At 47.7% G+C, this 18558-nt stretch overlaps 5 protein-coding genes across 5 annotated transcripts; 1 reads left to right on the top strand and 4 right to left on the bottom strand.

Annotated features, from left to right (window-relative positions):
• Positions 1-2852: 2852 nt before the first annotated feature.
• Positions 2853-6311, bottom strand: DEU56DRAFT_137954 (SNF2 family N-terminal domain-containing protein). Its single transcript, XM_041344731.1, has 11 exons — positions 6096-6311; positions 6005-6037; positions 5562-5952; positions 5487-5509; positions 5309-5434; positions 4750-5256; positions 4622-4701; positions 4136-4569; positions 3844-4085; positions 3421-3787; positions 2853-3360 (listed from the first exon to the last, which is right to left on the bottom strand). Exons 1-11 carry the CDS (start codon positions 6225-6227, stop codon positions 3029-3031), a joined length of 2667 nt encoding a protein of 888 aa, XP_041202296.1. The 5' UTR covers positions 6228-6311; the 3' UTR covers positions 2853-3028.
• Positions 6312-8725: 2414 nt separating this feature from the next.
• On the bottom strand, positions 8726-9691 carry DEU56DRAFT_904935 (uncharacterized protein; the record flags this gene model as incomplete). Its single annotated transcript, XM_041356691.1, has 3 exons — positions 8726-9227; positions 9465-9502; positions 9617-9691. 3 exons carry the CDS (start codon positions 9689-9691, stop codon positions 8726-8728), a joined length of 615 nt encoding a protein of 204 aa, XP_041202295.1.
• Positions 9692-12180: 2489 nt separating this feature from the next.
• On the bottom strand, positions 12181-12537 carry DEU56DRAFT_837408 (uncharacterized protein). The gene is made up of 2 exons (XM_041354837.1): positions 12416-12537; positions 12181-12350 (listed from the first exon to the last, which is right to left on the bottom strand). Exons 1-2 carry the CDS (start codon positions 12531-12533, stop codon positions 12202-12204), a joined length of 267 nt encoding a protein of 88 aa, XP_041202294.1. The 5' UTR covers positions 12534-12537; the 3' UTR covers positions 12181-12201.
• A 2240-nt stretch (positions 12538-14777) lies between these two features.
• On the top strand, positions 14778-15159 carry DEU56DRAFT_837403 (uncharacterized protein). Its single transcript, XM_041354836.1, has 2 exons — positions 14778-14899; positions 14965-15159. Exons 1-2 carry the CDS (start codon positions 14782-14784, stop codon positions 15114-15116), a joined length of 270 nt encoding a protein of 89 aa, XP_041202293.1. The 5' UTR covers positions 14778-14781; the 3' UTR covers positions 15117-15159.
• A 423-nt stretch (positions 15160-15582) lies between these two features.
• DEU56DRAFT_873981 (Alpha/Beta hydrolase protein) lies at positions 15583-18015 on the bottom strand (the record flags this gene model as incomplete). The annotated part of the gene is made up of 6 exons (XM_041355906.1): positions 15583-16001; positions 16060-16257; positions 16306-16509; positions 16560-17486; positions 17599-17874; positions 17922-18015. The coding sequence occupies 6 exons, from the start codon at positions 18013-18015 to the stop codon at positions 15583-15585; spliced, it is 2118 nt and encodes a 705-aa protein (XP_041202292.1).
• Positions 18016-18558: the final 543 nt, after the last annotated feature.

Raw genomic sequence — 18558 nt, 5'->3', positions numbered from 1 at the left:
TGGGTACATACGTGATCAACAACATCCAGTATGCCAACCAAGATATCGATCTGAGGGGGAGGCAATGTTACTGACGGCGCTCCTGTCATCATCTATAACACAGGCAGCCAGAACGTGCCGGTTGGTAGGGTCTGGTGCAGTTGGTCGACCTCGCGTCCAACGGTTACGCTGGAATCTCTGATGAAGAAATTGTGAGTACATCACCTGCTTTAGCTTGAAGTTGAAATTAATAACAGAAAAATCACGGGCGCTGGGATCATAGGAACCTCCATCAAAACCACTTTCAAACTCCAAAGAGAGGAAAGATGGAAAATATGAGTAAGTATCCTTTTTCAGTCGTTTGTATTCAGGCTCAAACAACGCTCTCAGGATTCAGGTATATAACTCTGAGCTCGTCTGGCAGCTGGTGCTGGCAAATGGAGAGAGCTTGATCCAGGTAAGCTCGTCTGATGAACTGGACAAATTGTACATACTCAAGGACGCAGATTATCCTCTCCCCTCCCGTCAACTTCTATAACAACCAGGCTTAGGAGTTCTATCCAGTTGACGGTAACTGAAAGGTGAAGACATTGAAGAGGTGGAGTCATGATAGTAATGGCTTGTAATCATTGGCGACGAACAATGTGGGGAAAAGACAGCGGCGTTTGATACATCTTAAGCTTCCTACTGGTACTACTGGTACTGCTGTTATTTTTCCTGCACTTATTTAGCTTTGAACAGTGAGATCTTTTCAGGAAACGTACAGAGTGTAAAGACTTACTAGATATCTGCCTGACAGAAGACACACGACTCGTGTGACACGAGCCTAAGTACTTGCGAGTATGATAAGTGTCCAAATTCCAATGCTGTACACGTGCACGATGTCGATATTTTCCAACAGCATAATTAATTAGCGTCTGGCAGCGAGTCAATATTTGAGCCGGTGTATGCAAGTATGAAAGTCAGAACAGAAGTGACACTATCAAAACGCGTGAGACCCGGCCCTAAACTACTGTTTTGGCACGTGCGGCCAAGAATCCTAATCGTCACTTCCAAGGTGCTTTGATTAGTGATCTGGAGGGTACCTCATGATTTAGCAAAGATGAAGCCCAACGACGCGTCCTCGCACACCAAATTTCATCCCATATTATTGACATGACGTTACAGCACTCCTTCACGCCCTCTTGCACGTCTCATGAGCACTAAGCCAGCACATCAACGATATATCAACACTCGGACCCGAAAGGCGGACAAGCTCACCTAGGCTCAACAAGTGGCGGTGCCCTTACTGGCATTCAGGGCACAGCAATCTTTACACGAACACGCCGTGTAGGATGTAATTGTGTTATCAGATCCACAGTAATATGCGAAATCGTTGTTGTCGTTCCAACCCAAGATGCCTGTTGAGCACTCCAATGTATCTGCGGATAGCCGTAAGCATGCTGTCTAAGGGCTGCATCGCAAAGTGCTCACCAGGGGGGTAGCATGGTGAGCCTAGGGGTGTTGTCGCCAGCTCGGATGCGATAGCTACGCCGGCAATCGCTGCAGCAGAAATGATCGTGGTGGTGAGTGAAGTGAATTTCATTGCTGAAACTTGATGGCGTTTTCTGAGTCCAAAGTCAGTACGCTGGCTTTTATGCACAAGCAGCATAGGGGTTACCTGTGTTTGCCATTACTGCATGCTTGGCCATGAAACAGATGCCAGCTCACGCTCCGGGAGTCCGCGGCATAATTTTATTCAAAGAGTGCAGTGACATATTAATGATTGCGTTCGTGGAGATGATCTCCAGGGAGATATCCCACAGAAATTTCATGCTTTCTCGGCCGCCGGTGGCGACAAGTATCCACAGTAGCCTTCTCGCCAAACGGCCAGTTTTGTTTTGGCATGCTGGAGCACATGACCGAAAGGTTTGCGGATGGTCGCGCTCTACAGCCTAGCGATGCCGTCAACGGACGCGCTGGATATTAGCTCGCCGTCAGGCGAGATGGCCAACGAGACAATCGTGTCTGAATGTGCACGCAGTGGGGATCCGTGCTGGGCACTGGTTGGTGCATCACGGTTCGTCATTTTCGTAGGACCCGTATTCCTCAGAATCTCAGGTTTATTCTGGTCTCAGTCAATTTCTCTTGTTTATGCAGTTCTTTGTGCTGGGGCCTCGCCGAATGATTTTCCAGGAGCGCGTGCACATGTCAACTAGCAGTACTGTGTAGTTCGATGCGACAGACACTCGCTGGGTGTACTTCAGGGAGCGGGAGATCTTTTGTTTTGTTTTTGCTCCCAGTTTCCGAGTCGCCGTAGTACCCACAACCCAAGTTACTTGGTATCTCGACATCCGGATTCCGGATAAGACTCACATGAAGGTCTTTCTCTTTGACGTCCGCGTCACTCACTGTAAAAAATCAGGCCACCCAGCAGAAGAAACGCAACCAAGCAGAAACGAAGCCCTTCACTATTTTCAGCGTCTTTCACGACAACCAACTCACTGGTATCACCCGACTTAACTTTACTCTATCCCAGATCTAATTCGATTTAAAAAAACACGTCAAAGAAACAGAAACAAAATACATACTTGCGGAAATCAAAGCACGATATAACGTCCTCCGGCACGCCCGAGACCTTACTGCTAAGCGATCTCTTCCTGACCTTGACTATGTCCAAGCTACACGATCTCACCAAAGACGCTGATCAATGAGCAAGATAATTTCGATTGATTGTAGGCAATCCTATCAGTCTTCCAGTTGTGGTTTGGATCACGCTGTCCGAACATACACTATCAACTGCTCAGCGCACAAAAATAACGCTTCGGAGGTTCGCCGGTGGGATGCAAAACGAGTGTAAAAGACAGTGTTTCACCTGTCTTGAATAAGCCGCAGGTGGGGGCATTGCCCATGATATCATTATAGATTATACACGAAACAAGCATTTAATTGATGATCGATGATCTACGACGAGTTAAGCGTCCATGTACAGCCTTACAGCGCAATTATCAACCGTAGTAATCCAAATGCACAATATTTGCATATCCTCAACCACCACCCAGCTAAACACTCACTCAGAAACATCCTCCCCCATAATCTTCGCCACCAGCTCATTCCCCTGATGCACAGGCGCCTCATATACAGCAAATGCCGCACGCTTCCCAGCCCCATCTTCCTCACTCTTCCATCCCTTCTTCCTATTCGTAAACACAGCTTCACTCCGGTCAAGTAACATGTCGAGGTCTTCGTCTGACAATACCCGCTTTTTACCCTCCGCAGAGGTATTCGTCACCACGTCGATCTGTTCGCCTTCTAGCTTTAAGAGATCAGCTGTGAGCTCCGTGATTGATTGTGCGTTTGATTTTGGGGGTCCTCCTGATTGTCCGGGGAGTTTAAATTTGCCTGCGAGAGCAGTTGTGTGAGCGGCAGAACCACAAAACTGCTGTCTGGACTGGGACCTACCCTTGGCTATAACCAGCGCCTCAAGTTTCCTCTTCTCCGTCGCACGATGCATGATCCTCGTCTCAATAGTATGCGCCGTAACAAGTCGGAACACTAAAACGGGTTTTGTCTGGCCGATACGATGCGCTCGGTCTTGAGCTTGAATATCCATCTGCGGGTTCCAATCCTGATCGTAAAAGATCACCGTGTCGGCAGCTGTCAAATTGATGCCTAGGCCGCCTGCGCGAGTGCTAAGGAGGAACAACTTCGGAGCATCATGAGAGTCGCCTCCTTGCTGGAACTTGTTCATCTGTTCGCGACGGTCCAGAGGCGCTGTTGATCCGTCGATGCGACATATCGACCAGCCCTTCAATTCTGTAGCCCAGTCCTGTACCGAGGGCTTGAGCACGACGAACAAATAAATAACTAAACGGACGGACGAACCTCGAGGACGTCTAACATGGTGGTAAATTGGCTGAAGAGCAAGACCTTGTGTTTTCTGCGAAATAGTTCGTCTAGTAGACGATCGAGGATCATCATCTTTCCGCTCGCGTTTACCAGCTGGTCATCGAGCACGAGCTCTTGAGTCCCTGGTATGACCGGCCAGTTGAACAAAAACGGATGCGAGCATACTTTGCGTAGCTGCATGACGGCGTTCTGAAGTTTCATATTATTAATTTGCTTCCCTAGATGCGACAGTCAGTCAGAAGAAGCCAATAAAAAATAAAAGACCAACGAGTCGCAAGCTGCTGGTGCTGTTTTCCCAGCTCAGAGACATCTTCCTTTGGCCCTTTAGCCTTGACCACTTCACCGTCCTCGAGCATCTCAAAGTATTTATCATCATCACCGTCAAGGTTGTATTGTCTCTTTTTCTGCTTCCGAAGCTGCATCGGCGCATCCACATCGACCTCGGCGACCTTCTCGACTGCCACTTCTTTGGAGACGCCAAGGAGGAAGTTTCGTAACGACCCATCCAGGATGTTATCGTACAAGTCGCGTTGGCCCATGCTTAGGGGAGCGTACAGAACATATTCCTTCTTTGGTGGGAGGCCCTCGACGTCCGCCTTCAGTCGTCGAAGGAGGAAAGGTTTCAAGATGCCATGAAGGGTGCCAATCAATTGAGATGATTGGTCTTCAGAGAGGCGAGATTGCATGGTTCCGAGGTTGAACCTAAATTTCCTGTGGGCCCAAGCACTAACGATGCGAGAAAAAGAGCACGAACCATTCCTGGAACGTATCCAGATCATCAAAAATATCAGGTAGTATAAAGTTCAGCAAAGACCACAACTCTGCCAAATTATTCTGCAGAACGCGAGTGAGCGAGACGTTGGCATGCTGAAAGAACCTTACATGTAGTGGTGTTCCAGTAAGAATCATCCGACCTGCGCTCGGGTATTTCTTAATCTCTTGCATGAGCTTGCAGTCGAGATTTTTCAACCTATGGCCCTCATCTACGACGATATAACCCCAATTATAAGTGGCAAGATGTACACGGTCTTTGAGAATCATTTCGTAGGTGGTGACGATGACCGGGAAAGAAGCAAGAGTCTGTGGAGGGAGGGTATCGCTAGTAGTGGGTATATGGACGTCGTCTTCAACGTCTGAGGTATCTTCGTCGACATCGTCTGCCTGTAAGTTGTCCTCATCATCCGCATCTATCTTGCGCCTCTTAGTGAGTCTGCCATTTATTTTACGCTTCGGCGTAGGAGCTTTACGGGCCGGTGCTTTCGTCCCCTTTCCCTTTCGTTTGTGTTGCGTCTTGATCGTAACTTCTTCTGAAGCGTCCGGTGCTCGCATGATGGTCCGGCGAAGGTCAGCACGCTCAGCTGGAGTACCGTGATACATGCAAACGGGTATCTAAAGAGATGGTCGATATTAGAGAGAAGATATGTATGGGTAGAAGGCTTACAGTAGGCGCAAATTTGTGGAATTCCTCTATCCAGTTATGCAGGACGCTCAAAGGGCAGACAATAAGGAAAGGTTGGTAATGACCGAGGCCGCGTAGGTGTGCATTGAATGCGATCGTTTGCAAGGTCTGAGGACATTCGTTAGCGGTAATTCAAAAGAATGAAAATCAGTCACATTACCTTGCCTAGACCCATCTCATCCGCTACCATAAACTTGTAAATCTCGAACGCGACTATTAGAGGTCGAGGGCTTACCAAGGATACCAGAAACCCCATTCTTATCCAAACTCACCATCCATTCCACTCCTTCCAGTTGATAATCCTTTAACGTTGTCCCTGTGACTAATGCAGGCTGAGGGAACTTCGGGCGCTGACCATTCTCCCCTTCAGATGTAGGAGGTTCCTGAATCTCTTGTTTCACAGGAGGCGCCTCCTCCTCATCAGACTCCTCTACGCGTACGCGCTTCTTTCCACGTCTCGGAAGGCGCCTTCTTGAAGACTCCGATTTTGAGGGCGCGGCAGCTTGCATGGCGGCTCGGAGTGCGCATGCACGCTTTTCCTTGTCCATCTGCGCTCCTAGTAATTTGGAATACGTGAAGGACTTTTCGAGGAGTCGTTCGAGGCGGGAGAAGCGTTCTTGGAATTCCTAGGTTAGATGCGTCAGGACGTGTTCGAACGAGGGATGGGGACACTTCTACCTCGTCTTCTATTGATTCTACCATCTCTGAGGACTGTCCCACAAAAAAGTCAGTACAGAAAACAGCGCACTGTATTATGGGTTTGACCCACCTCGCGCGTACTCTTGTGTGCTCTATTTAATTGCCCTTCTTCACTGGGTGGAGGTGATGATGCAGCTGTGCTCGCTGGAGCTGAAGACATTGCAAACGCTACGGGAGACAACGGTGATGGACTTGAAGACATGGTCCTCTGTTAAATAGAACAAAAAAAGGTGGAAGGTGGTTTATTCTGTTGTGGACCGCGACGAATAATAATAACATGATTGTTGTGGTCTTGGATTACATCATCAACGCGACACAGCCGGCCCTAAACCACCCTTGAACGGACTTCATGGTGGTCGGATACGGCGCCGCCTGCAATTGCGAAATGCGTGATTCGGAGGTGACTTTATAGAGCCTTCAGTCCTTCAAATCACGCCCAGTGCAAGAGATCACCCTGGTCCTGGATAACACGTCCCTTTAACCTGGTCGAATGGGACATGCATGTGGCTTTTAAAGTAGTTGGTGCTGCGAGAACCTGTACGTTGATCTTTCATGCGTTTAAATACTTTGCTTCGGAGTGAGCTAACGTTTTGTTGAGCACTGTATATCACAGATGCACTGGTACTTGCGCACATGAATGTATCATATGCACCCACGGAGCATTGGCCGGCATCTGCTGCATTACAGAGCATCCAGCGATGCAAGCACACGTAGATTTCTTGTGTATAAAAGTTAAAAGCTACGGTACTAATGTTTGACTCACAAAACACCATCAAGTTTCAGCCACGAAATCCACTTCGCTCATCATTATGATCGTATCTGCCGCAGATACACTGGAGTGCTCAACGGGCATCAAAGGTTGGAACGACGACGACAATTTTTGGTATTTCTTTGGATCTCAACACAGAATTACGTCCTATGAGCCATGTTCGTGTAAACATTTCTGTTTCATAAGTGCCTGTCCCCCCCTCGATACCGTAGTAATACCTCAACCCTCGACGAATCACCATAATACACCAGTCAGTTATCAAAAATGAGTTTGATTTTACGACGATAGTTGACCAGTGCGAGACAGAAAAGTTTTTACGATGACTAAAGATGCTACCACAGTAGGAATCTTTTGGGAATACTATATCGCTCAACGTGTGAGCAGAACTGTTTTCGCCTCTATTTTGCGGTCAGTACGTGTTCTGATAAAGAGTTTATCACTGACTTACACAACCCCCTCATTTGCATTACAATGCTTTCCAGACACTAGCTATAGCTCCTACTCACAACAGAATTTAGCCGACTGGTTTATACTCCCACACAATTTCCAAGTGCATGTGGGCATTGCTCGTACACTAAGAGGACTAACAGCCGTATGTGCCAGGACAATGATCATCAAGAAATTCATCTAGACCATCAGTGTCATAAGTTGGATCTACAGGTTGGTGAGGTGATCCTTACCGTCAAAAGTGCTTGATTTTAAAGCAAGGTGCGGGTTTGTTTTTTGTTGGTAGTTCGTCAGTTTTGTACTCGCGCGCATTATAGCTGCTACTGGTTCAAGTATTAATCCACAAGTTTGAAATAGCAATTACGTCTGGTCTTCCCTAGGCGGACGAAGACAATCGTTCCATATAAACCACTCCACATCGTGAGATGCGGCCTGAATCTCTTGATTCTTACATATTACATACTCTAGTTACACCGACTTAATGCACTGGTTCCCACCTCGTAGTAGGTCTAGGGGAGGCCCGTCAGGGCTACATCAAATAATATAGCTGCTGTGTATGATTGAAGCCAATCAATTTGATCCGGTTACAGGAAAGTCCTTTGTATTATGTATTAATGTCCAATAATCTGACAACCTCCGAGTCATCTCACATTATGTAGGTACATCGTAGCGGCGCCCGCGCCAGTCCCCGACTTGCTCAAACCCGGGCCATATTGAGTGCCTAAATGAATTCCACTCAAACCTAACCACTTTGTTCGCAGTGAATTACTTTGTGCCCGGGCGCATGATCCTGTCTACACCTCGTTTTCAAGTTCCACATTTCCAACCACAGCGATCGAGGCAGTCAACCGATTACCACCTTGTTTGCCCAGAACGGTTATTTGTCCGCAACTGTAGTCACAAAACACTCGTGACCACCTGGATGTGCGTTGTATATACAAGATGATCGGAGATCTAGGATCTGCAGGTGAAGTGAAGTCGATCTCAAAATGGGGTGAGATGACGTTACAGTAAGGACAACCAGCGTCAGACAGGTATCGTCCCTCATCAAACAAAATTATGGCTCACCGTCGCATCTTCGTCTCCATGTCTACTTCCTTCCCGGTATACCTGTTCTAGCGGCTAGCGTGTCGATGGAATTCAGAGAGGATCACGTCGTCATGATTCGCTATGGCCGAGATCATAATACATGACAATGGTCGAGACGTTCTACTGCCACACAGTCGGATCTGGAACGCACAACTGGCCAGCTTTACTAAGATCCTGGCTTCTCCTCTAAAGTTGTTTTGGAAGCGCTTTCTTATGCTTCTTTAGTCTGCCACGTCTGTAGACTCTGAATCCAACGTGGTGGAAATTCCCGCACATGTACAACTTGAACGTTTGAACCCCTTTACTCTACTCATGTCTATGTTTGAACATGTTTGAGCAGTTCCTAAAGTCAGCAGTTCTTTGAATTCGATTCACATACGCTCTCTTCTAGATCATCAAATGCTGCCATGCTGGTCAAAGTATGCCTCAACTGCCTGTGCTAGCTGGTCAAGTGCTCTTGGATGGAATTCATGGCCCATAGGACTGAGCTCGAGCACGACTCGTTGAAGGTGGATGCCTGCGTCAGATCCGTCGATGGGAAGATTACTGCATAAACTGATCACATATTTCACCGCGCCATCTACGCCGATGCTACAAAGGCAGGTACCCTCTGGGCAGAGGGGCAGTCGCTTGCAGCATAGCTGCGCGGATTCCTGAATGTAGGCGGCGGATTGCTCCTTGCTGTAGCACCAGATCAATGCGAAAATGAGACGATCGAGAGATAGTGTGTGATCGGAATGGCCCTGCGGACGCAATGCAAGGGCTTTGCGGAAGAGCGAAGTGATAATATCAATGTTGAATATCCTTTCGAATATAACCTCGAAGGCATGCCCACCCGAGGTCGATGAGAGCCGCTGCGTGGCCAGGATGGTCGACCGGACACTGGTCAAGAACCAACTGAAAAATACTGTACAGCATCATTGAAGTTGACATTACGTCAGCAAAAGCTACACAGAGGCTGACGTCACTCACATTAGCACACAAAAGCAAGAGTAAAATCCAGTGTATTCCGCAAGGCAGTATTGCAAAAAAAATGCAAACCGCCGGAAGCGATGCACGCAGAAGAAGCCGAACGATTCTACCGAGTCCGATTGAACTGACGGTATTACTCATGGGGCCACCTCGGGAACGAACCCGCTTCCCTCCGTGATGAACAATTTCAAATTCAAAGACTACGCATCATGTGGGTCTCCCGCGGGCTACGCAAACACCAAGTACTTCTCTCTAGATCTCACACACCATTACCTCCCCTTCCTCACATCTAAATACATCCTCTCCCAACTCACATTCCCAGTACAGGCAGTGGCTCCTTCTTCTACTTCTCCTGCGACTGCCGCTTCATTATCAAGACTATCTGACATGCATAGCTAAAGCTACTTCTCTGCGTTGTCAGGCAGTACTAGGAGAACGTAAAAGCGACTCCGCATCATGCTTGGTGAGCCGGATCTATGACCTTTATTGGGTGAAGCTTCTGAGGGGGCGAACGACCCATTTCCCCTCATCTTATTAAACACCTTTCCTCAATGCCTGTAGACGAAGCCTATGGTCATACAAAGCCGTCAACATACTCCGTCTGAGTCTATCGGGAAATATGCGACTGCCATTGCGATATAACGCTCTCGTTATCTTCAAACTTTCAGTCGAGTGGCGTCCTTCCTGAAACGATCATAAGGTCTGTACCAAGTCTATACAGTTGGTTATCAAGAACAAGTCTAATTTCTTGGCGATAGTTGACAAGTGCGAGACAGAAAAGTCTTTACAAGGCCGACTGAGGATGCTACTACAGGCAATCTGCGAGACGAGAATCTTTTGGGATGCTTTATCGTAGTTCAGCGTGTGAGCAGAATTTTTTTCGCCTCTATTTTGTGGTCAGTACATGTTCTGATAAAGAGTGACATCGCTGACATACCCGGGCCCCTCATTTGTGTTACAATGCATTCCTGACACCAGCTAGTACTTGCAACACAGCTGATCCATCACGACACCATTCTTCTCGCATGTCCTGATGCTCACTAAACCCGATTCCGTGCACGTGCTGTCAACCCCACACGCTTGCCAAACGCATGAGGCCTCGGAGCTAGGCATTGCTCGTGCACTCAGAGGACTAACAGCCGTAAATGCAAGGAGAATGATCGTCAAGAAATTCATCTAGACCATCAGTGTCATGAGTAGGATCTACGTGTCGGTGAGGTGAGTGGACCTTACCTTCAAAAGTGCGATATTTTAAAGCCAGGTGCGGGTTTGTTTTTGTGTTGGTTGTTTGTCAGTTTCTGCGCTCACGCGCTTTATAGCTGCTGCTGGTTAAAGAATCGATCCGTAAGTTCAAGAACAGCAATCACGCCAAGTTTCCACTATGCAGATGAAGACAATCGTTCCATACAAATCATTCCACATCGTGAGAGTACAAATATATCTTGATCCGCGAAATACTCATGTTATACTGACCTTAATGCAACGGCTCCCACCTCGTAGTAGGTCCAGGGGAGGTTGCTCAGGGCTATATCGAATAATATGGCATGCACAATTGAAACCAATTGATCCGGTCGGCGGTCATAGGACGTTGCATTATGTAACGTCCAATAATGTTCCTCGCAGGCAACTTGCATGACCAACCCATAGTATGTACACCATCCAGTCATAAAGTGCTCATGATCACCTGAACGCTGTATGTACATGATGGTTAAAAGTCTAGGATCTGCAGGAGAAGTGCAGTCGATCTCAAAATGGGATGAGACGACGTTACACCAAGGACAACCAACTTCAGAGTCAGACAGGTACCATCCCTCATCTAACACGGTTATAACTCACCTCGAGGTTCCGTATCCGCGTCTCCATATCTACTTCCTTCACGGTATACCTGTTCTAGCGGCTGGCGTGTCAACAAAATACAAAGAGGATCCCACTGTCATGATTCGCTTTGGCCGAGATCATAATGCATGACGATGATCGAGACGTTCTACTGCCACACACTCGGATCTGGAACGTACAACTGGTCAGCTTCTACTAAGGTCCTGGCTTCTCCTCTAAAGTCGTGTTGGAAGCGCTTGCCGCGTCTGTAGACTCGTGGAAATTCCTGCACATGCACAAGTTGAACCCCTTCGCTCTACGTCCATATTTGAACATGTTTTGAACAGCGCAGAAATCGGAACGCAGAACACGGAGTAGTTCCTGATGATGCCCAGCATTGAAGACTTATCCTGTTGGAAGTCCTGTCAACCGCACATGATTTTTTTTTCGATTTAGCTAGGTCTTGGGTGAGGATTCCGTGGGAGGGCGAATGCCTTAATGATTGCCGGGGTCTAGTCTCCTCCCTTATCGAGTTGGCTGACATTATGTGGGCGGCGTGTGGGATCCAGGATGTGAGCAAGGATTATATGTTTGCGTAGTTTGGTGTTCGGGTCTGTGGGTTGGAAAGCGTGTTCGCCGTTCACCGACTGCAGTGTTAAATTCACCCATCTCTGAAATACATTTTTCCTTCGCACCAGAGCATCTGGGCGACACACAGAGAGCTGAGCATGATTGCGTAAATGTGTCGGAGTACTCCTAGAGGGTTGGATAAAACTAGAATCTAGCAAGTGAATTATCAACTTGATCGATGAAAGCTGTGATGTGGCCCCTGTCAATCGCCTGATTTATTTGACATCACATTTATGGACAACGAGACAGCGTGATCACGACCGGATTTAATTAGCCACAGAACTTCATGCCAAATTGTTAACAGCCCTCCTTCACTCCATCCTGCACGCATCACGCTAATTGTTCTGTGCACTGGCGAAAGCAAGCACATCAGTACTCGGACTCGGAAGACAACGAGAAAAGACAGACTCACTCAGACACTGTGGTGTCGCGGTTGAGAAAGCCTCCAAGCTCATCAACAGGAGTAAGCTTTCCCATTGTCAATCAAGTGACAGCAATTATGACAGTGGCACGGCGTCCAAGAAACGACGAGGCCGTTACTTCCGCAGTTATATCCGAAATCATACTCATTGTTGTAACCTTTGATGCCCCTTGAGCACGCCACTTTATCGGTGGATGGTCATAAGCATATTGTCTAAGGTCTGCGCGTAGGCCGCAAAAGTGCTCACCAGGTTTGTTTTTGTCGCATTCAAAGTTTCCGGGGTTTATCACCAGGTCCTCGGAGGCGACGACTACGCCAGCCATTGCTGCGGCAATGATCATAGGAGTGAGTGAAGTGAATTTCATGGCTGAAACTTGTTGTTGTCTGGATCAAAGCCTACTACGCAGGCTTTTATACACAGGTAGTGTAAGGAGGACAGCGAAGCTCTGTATCACTGGATAAACAGATGCCAGCTCACGCTCTGTGACATCACCTTCTTGAACTTTGAACGCCTCAAATAATGTGCCGGACGCACTTCGCGGCTTTGGTCTATGAGGATGATAATAAATTCACGCAATTTTCACATTTGTAGCTCGAGTCAGAAGATGCACTCACCGACCATACATTTACAAACTCAATAACCAAGTGAATTGTGGAAGCATGGTCAAGCGTCTCTGCGAGGAGTAGGACATGTTTGTGACGAGATATGACAGTCCTGAGCGGTGCTCAGTACCCGCATGACCTCACCACCAACTAGTATCCAGGCCAGTAGTTTTGGTGTGAATTGTGACGGGACCCATTACTAGGCATATTCCCGATATTCGGACCACAGGGTACGCAAATTGTGCAAATGTATACTTCAATGTAACTTCAATAAACCTACACCACGATCCACATAGCCTGCAGTGGACAAAAAGCGTGGGCTCATTGTGTGTTGTGCAGGTTTGGCTTTGCTGTGGTAGAGACCAGTTATGAGCGATGAGGTCGATGAAAATCAAAAAAACTTGATCGACGATGAACTACCTTGAACCGCTTGCATATCACTGTCCCTCAACAAACGTCCGTACAAGTTGAATCGTAGGCTCACAAAACTGCCAGCCACTATCATTGTCAATCAGGGTTCCGCGACCACGCTGACCACGGCGGTGGTGGCTTGGTTGGGTTGTGCTGTAACTGATATAAGTACGTACGTTGACAATTATATAGGTACGGCATACCAAATGGGTTGGCAGACGATTGGACTTTGAGCGTTATTCCAAATGGACGGCGATATTGCATGCTTTTGAACTTCGAGCCGCTGTGACATGTTTGGTGAGAGGGTTTGTAGCGCACGATTAAATTGCGCTGCGTTCAACATCATTGAAAGAGGCTCTCATACCATACATGCGGTAGCATGATGTAGTCTTGAAAGGTTACACCTTGGGATGTGTCATTGCTCGGGTCCTGGAGTAGTTATCTTCCGAATTGAAGCGCCCCTGTGTCTGTGGGATTAACAACCTTGCTGCATATCATTCAGAAGGAAACGGCATTCCTGGAACGCCCCTTCCCAGCGAACGTTTTAAGGGTGGGGGCCCAATCCTATTACCTACGTACACACATCAATTAATATCAGACTTGACAGATTGACTCACGAGGAAGCACAGATCATCCGCTCAATGCTTGAAGGTTCGTATGTGTCCTCGAACTGCTTCTTTTTTCACACCTCTGCCATTAGACGGCCGCGGGATGTTTGAATTGTATTTTCTCATGGTGATAGCGCAAAACTGTTGATCCGTTTGGCACTGTCTTCATGGACAAATACAATGAGAGCTGGTATCAACAACGGCGGGGGAAGACTGGATTCAGCGTATAGTTTTTCACCTGGTAGGGTTGTTCAACTTGAAGTGGACGTTCTGCCAGCAGTTGAACGTTGAACGTTTGAATAGCTGCCCCATCCAAACGTCGTCGGGGCCCAGGCAGACCAAAGGCCTAGCAAAACAGGAAAAGTCATGCAAGGGGTCACGTGTCCTCTGTTTCGGCCAAATACATCCAGCTAAAGTCTTACGTATACTATTAGTGGTATTACAAGCCAACTAAAAAACTCAACCAAAACATTGCCCTTCGTCCTCGGCGGTCCCACACGGACAGTCATATCACAGAAAGATGATTGGCCACTTGATTGCTGAACGAATGAGTGCAAGATATTCGGCTACTCATTCTTCCTAGCAGGACCCTAGAGTCTAGACCCGAGGTACTATGGCTCGTCTGTCTGGAATCTGGATGACGCCGACAAGTTGAATCGGAGGATTCGAAGCACGTCGCACCCACGACCTTTTCATTGTTCCTCCGCACCTCTCACCCATATCAACAATGTCCCTGAAAATGTACGCTGAAATCGGGTGAACAAATCATCATCATAGACCGAAGTTCACCAAACCATACCAAGAGGACTCCTGAAGTGCGTCCGGCACATTATTTGAGGCCTTCAACATAATTATGACATGGATCGCGAGCTCGCATCTGTTTATCCAGTGATACAGACACATGCAGATTGCTTGGCTGCCCCCTACACTACATGTGTATAAAAGCCTGCGTAGTAGGCTTTGATTCAGACAATAACAACAAGTTTCAGCCATGAAATTCACTTCACTCATCCCTATGATCATTGTCGCAGCAATGGCTGGCGTAGTCGTCGCCTCCGAGGACCTGGTGATAAACCCCGGAAACTTCGAATGCGACAAAAACAAACCTGGTGAGCACTTTTGCGGCCTACGTGCAGACCCTACACAGCGTGCTTATGACCATCCATCAATAAAGTGGCGTGCTCAAGGGGCATCAAAGGTTACAACAATGAGTATGATTTCGGGTATAATTGCGGAAGTAATGGCCTTGTCGTTTCTTGGACGCCGTGCCACTGCCATAATTGCTGTCACTTGATCAACAATGGGAAGGCCTACTCCTGTTCATGATCTTTGAGGCTTGCTCAATACTACATGCACAGTGCCTGAGTGAGTGAGTCTTTTCTCGTCGTCATCCGAGTCCGAGTACTGATGTGCTTTCGCCAGTGCATGTAACAATTAGCGTGATATGTGCAGGGGGCGTGAAGGAGTGCTGTCAGTTATGTAGTCCTATCTCGTTGTCGAATAAATCAAGATTCGTTGTAACGTCGAATATAACAAGCAATGGACGAGGACCGCATCATGGTTCTCGTTGTCCTGTGTCGCTCAGACGTTCTGATGTGAAGGAAAATACCAAACATATTTCACAGGTACACAATCCCGTTCACCTCATATACCGACTTCGTCATATCAAGGGGGATCTAGGTCGTCCTTGGCTGCAATCCCAGATTTTACATCTCGGTGGAAGATCGGCAGCACAAAATTGTTGGTCCTTACGGTACTGTCCCTCAGGAAGACTGTGTTTAGTGTATTACCACTACTCAACTAGGTTTTGACCCAGCTTCTTGAACCAATCTCTCCCAGCCTCCCACGAAACCCTCGCTGCCTCCACCCCATCAAGCGAATGCGATTCCCCCTTAAACCACAACATCTCCACGCTCCTCTCCCTGCCCTTAAGTGCATGATAAAACCTCAACCCCTGCGCCGGTACCACACGCAAATCGTCTTCTCCAATCAACAACAACACAGGCGCGCGTACATCATCCACGTGCGCGATAGGCGACGCTTCGAATAGTGTTTGGAACGTAGCGGGTGTCATCAGTGAGTCTGGTGTGAACTGGAGCCCTAATTCGGCGCAGGCCCAGTCAGGAATGTCAGATGCTGCTAGTTCGCCTGCGCTGATCACGGGGTTGCGCATCACTGCTGCATTGAATAAGGTTGGGTATTGGCCTATCACTGTGTGAGAGTGTCAGTGTGAAAAGGGTGTTGTTTATATTTTTTGGAGGAGTCTTACGGTGCGCGGCGAGGAAACCGCCGTGACTTCCACCTTGGACGACTTGTCGTCCATGCTCTGAGATACCGAGTCGAATGAGCTCGTTGACGCTCTCTAAGACGTCTTGTACGTCCATTGTTCCGCAGTTCCCGAGGAGTTTTTGGATGTATTTCTCGCCGAATCCCATGGAGCCGGTATAGTTGGGAAGGGAGAGGGTATCTGCGAGTATGTAAGTGATCGGTAGTCGCGAAGTTGGAAGAGACTTACATCCTTCTAGAGCTAGTGCAGCAGTAGCTGGGGAGAATGCTGTTGTCGATGATGCATGGGGTCCTCCATGTGGAATGGTAACGCAGATGGGTTTCGGGCCAGATGCCGTGGAAGCCTTCTTCGATTGAATAACAAGAGTCTCTGTTGGAGGACGTGCACCGATAGGTATGATCGACGCAGTGAGATCGCTGAGCGCTTTTTCAGCTGAAAAGCGTGATTAGAGTTGGCAAGAACCCAAATTGACTGAGACGTACTTGCGAAAGATATTGTTGGCTTGTCTAGGACATTCCAATTGAGGTTGTCGTGTTGATCAAAATATCCTAGTAATACCTCGGATGGGGTAGTAGGCGTGCTCCTTGAACAGATGAAGCGCGACTTGTCGTCTGTAGCATGTAAGCTCCAACTATACAGAGGTTCATCGTCGTGTATTTTTGTCTCGTCTGAAATTGCTCCTGATTCTGTATTAATGAAGAGGATGGTCGCACGAGAGCGCCATAAGGATTGGAGCACGATGTAGATACGGTCTCCACGATGCAAAAACGGGCTGGAGGACATGTTATACTCGGGATATAGACCTGGAAATTCATTTTCGGGGGTAGGCTCCATCACGGTGTCCACGAGGACCTTGTTGGTACCTGTGGTTAAGTCGCGAGATTCCAGAGAAACACAAGATGCATGAGGACCGCCGACGGGATTTGAGAACCAGAAGAGTTTAATGGGCGTCTGATTGTCATCGTATAACACACGAGGTGAACGGCAAGACCGTTCTGGTGGAGTCAGCTTCAATGAATTGCAAGAGATTTTAGTGCCAAAAGGTGTCCCTTGCACGGTTGCTGACTTGGGAAGTTTAATCTCCCATATGCCCATAGGACGATTGAAACACCACTTGACCCCCAGTAGTCGGCCGTCTTTTGTGTGTTCGTGTCCACTGGCGTAGATGACATCTTCCGTCGCAAAAGTAGCTTGGCCGAATAGGACGGGTACTTGGGTAGGTTGTGCCAATGAAAGGGCAAAGAGCAACATGTTTTGCTTAGCAGCCTTGGTGAAAGCTGTGGACCTTGTCCAGCAAAATAGAAAAATGGTGGATCTTTTCTTGGTGCGAGATCGTTCGCCAAAGTGTGGGGTGTATCTGAATTTGGGGTAAGGATCATCTGAAGGATCGTCATCGCTGTTGACGTTTGCTTCGGCCGTATATAGAAGGGATGTTTCCGATGGGGAGAAGGAGAGCGACGATGTGAAATCTGGTATCTGATTAGCGAGCATTTCATGACATTCATAGATAAATGAACTCACCATCTATATGGAAAGCATCGTGGTACTTGGTGACATCTAAGGAAGCCTCTATCTGGGTGCCGGCCCAAATTTCGACGGATCGTTTCGTACTTGTGCCATTCGAAACCTCTCGGAGGATTGCCTGACGAGACTTGGAAGGAGACGTTGTAAACGCCTTATTTTCAGGGGAATCGTGGGAGGTTATCTGATGGTCAGAAGTGCCCCCGGGTAAAGTCTTGGTGAGGGATCGTATGATGTTACGCTCGTGATCGCGAACAGAATAAGTGACGCGTGCAACTGTGGGGGCGTCTATCAACGATCTCTGATTATGTTGATGGACGCACCATCACCGCCAACGAAATGAGCAGACACAGGAAGGGGTAACTCTGCTAGTTCGGTATAACACGTTGATGGACCAGTGTGCTGAAGTAAGGACATGTCAGTAGTGATACTTGTATAATTCTGACGTTCACGGATGACCCGTTGGATAGGCCGAGAGAGGAAGGACGACTCAAGACACGTTGAGCACGGGTCCAATGTCTAAAATTGGTTGAAAGCAAGCTGATGCGGTTGAATAGACAGTAAGAAGACATGGATATCATTCCACGACAACTACAGCTAAATGTACTCCAAAAATCTAGAGACACGCCTGCTTGTTACAAGACACCGCACTTGAAAATTGGAAGGAGGTGGAGGAGAACAACACACTCACGGAAAATGCCGCAATACCACTACGAGTCGCCAACATCAGACATTCAATGACGAAATGGTATTGGTATATAAAGAATTATATTGAGTAAAATCCACGCAATAAGTGCAACAATGATATGTCACATTATTTAGTCTTACATTGTAGGATAGGCATGGCAGAACTCGCCAAATATGCAAGGATGAGAATTCACCTGTCAAGGCGTCATCAAAGGAACATAGATTGCTAATGTAAATCTAGTGTTACAATTATGACACATACATGGACTGCGC

Source organism: Suillus clintonianus (genome assembly GCF_016758775.1).
Source record: "Suillus clintonianus strain FC179 chromosome Unknown DEU56scaffold_142, whole genome shotgun sequence".
Lineage (NCBI taxonomy): Eukaryota > Fungi > Basidiomycota > Agaricomycetes > Boletales > Suillaceae > Suillus > Suillus clintonianus.
The sequence above is the reverse complement of the archived record's forward strand: the minus strand, read 5'-3'. Positions and strand labels throughout refer to the sequence as shown.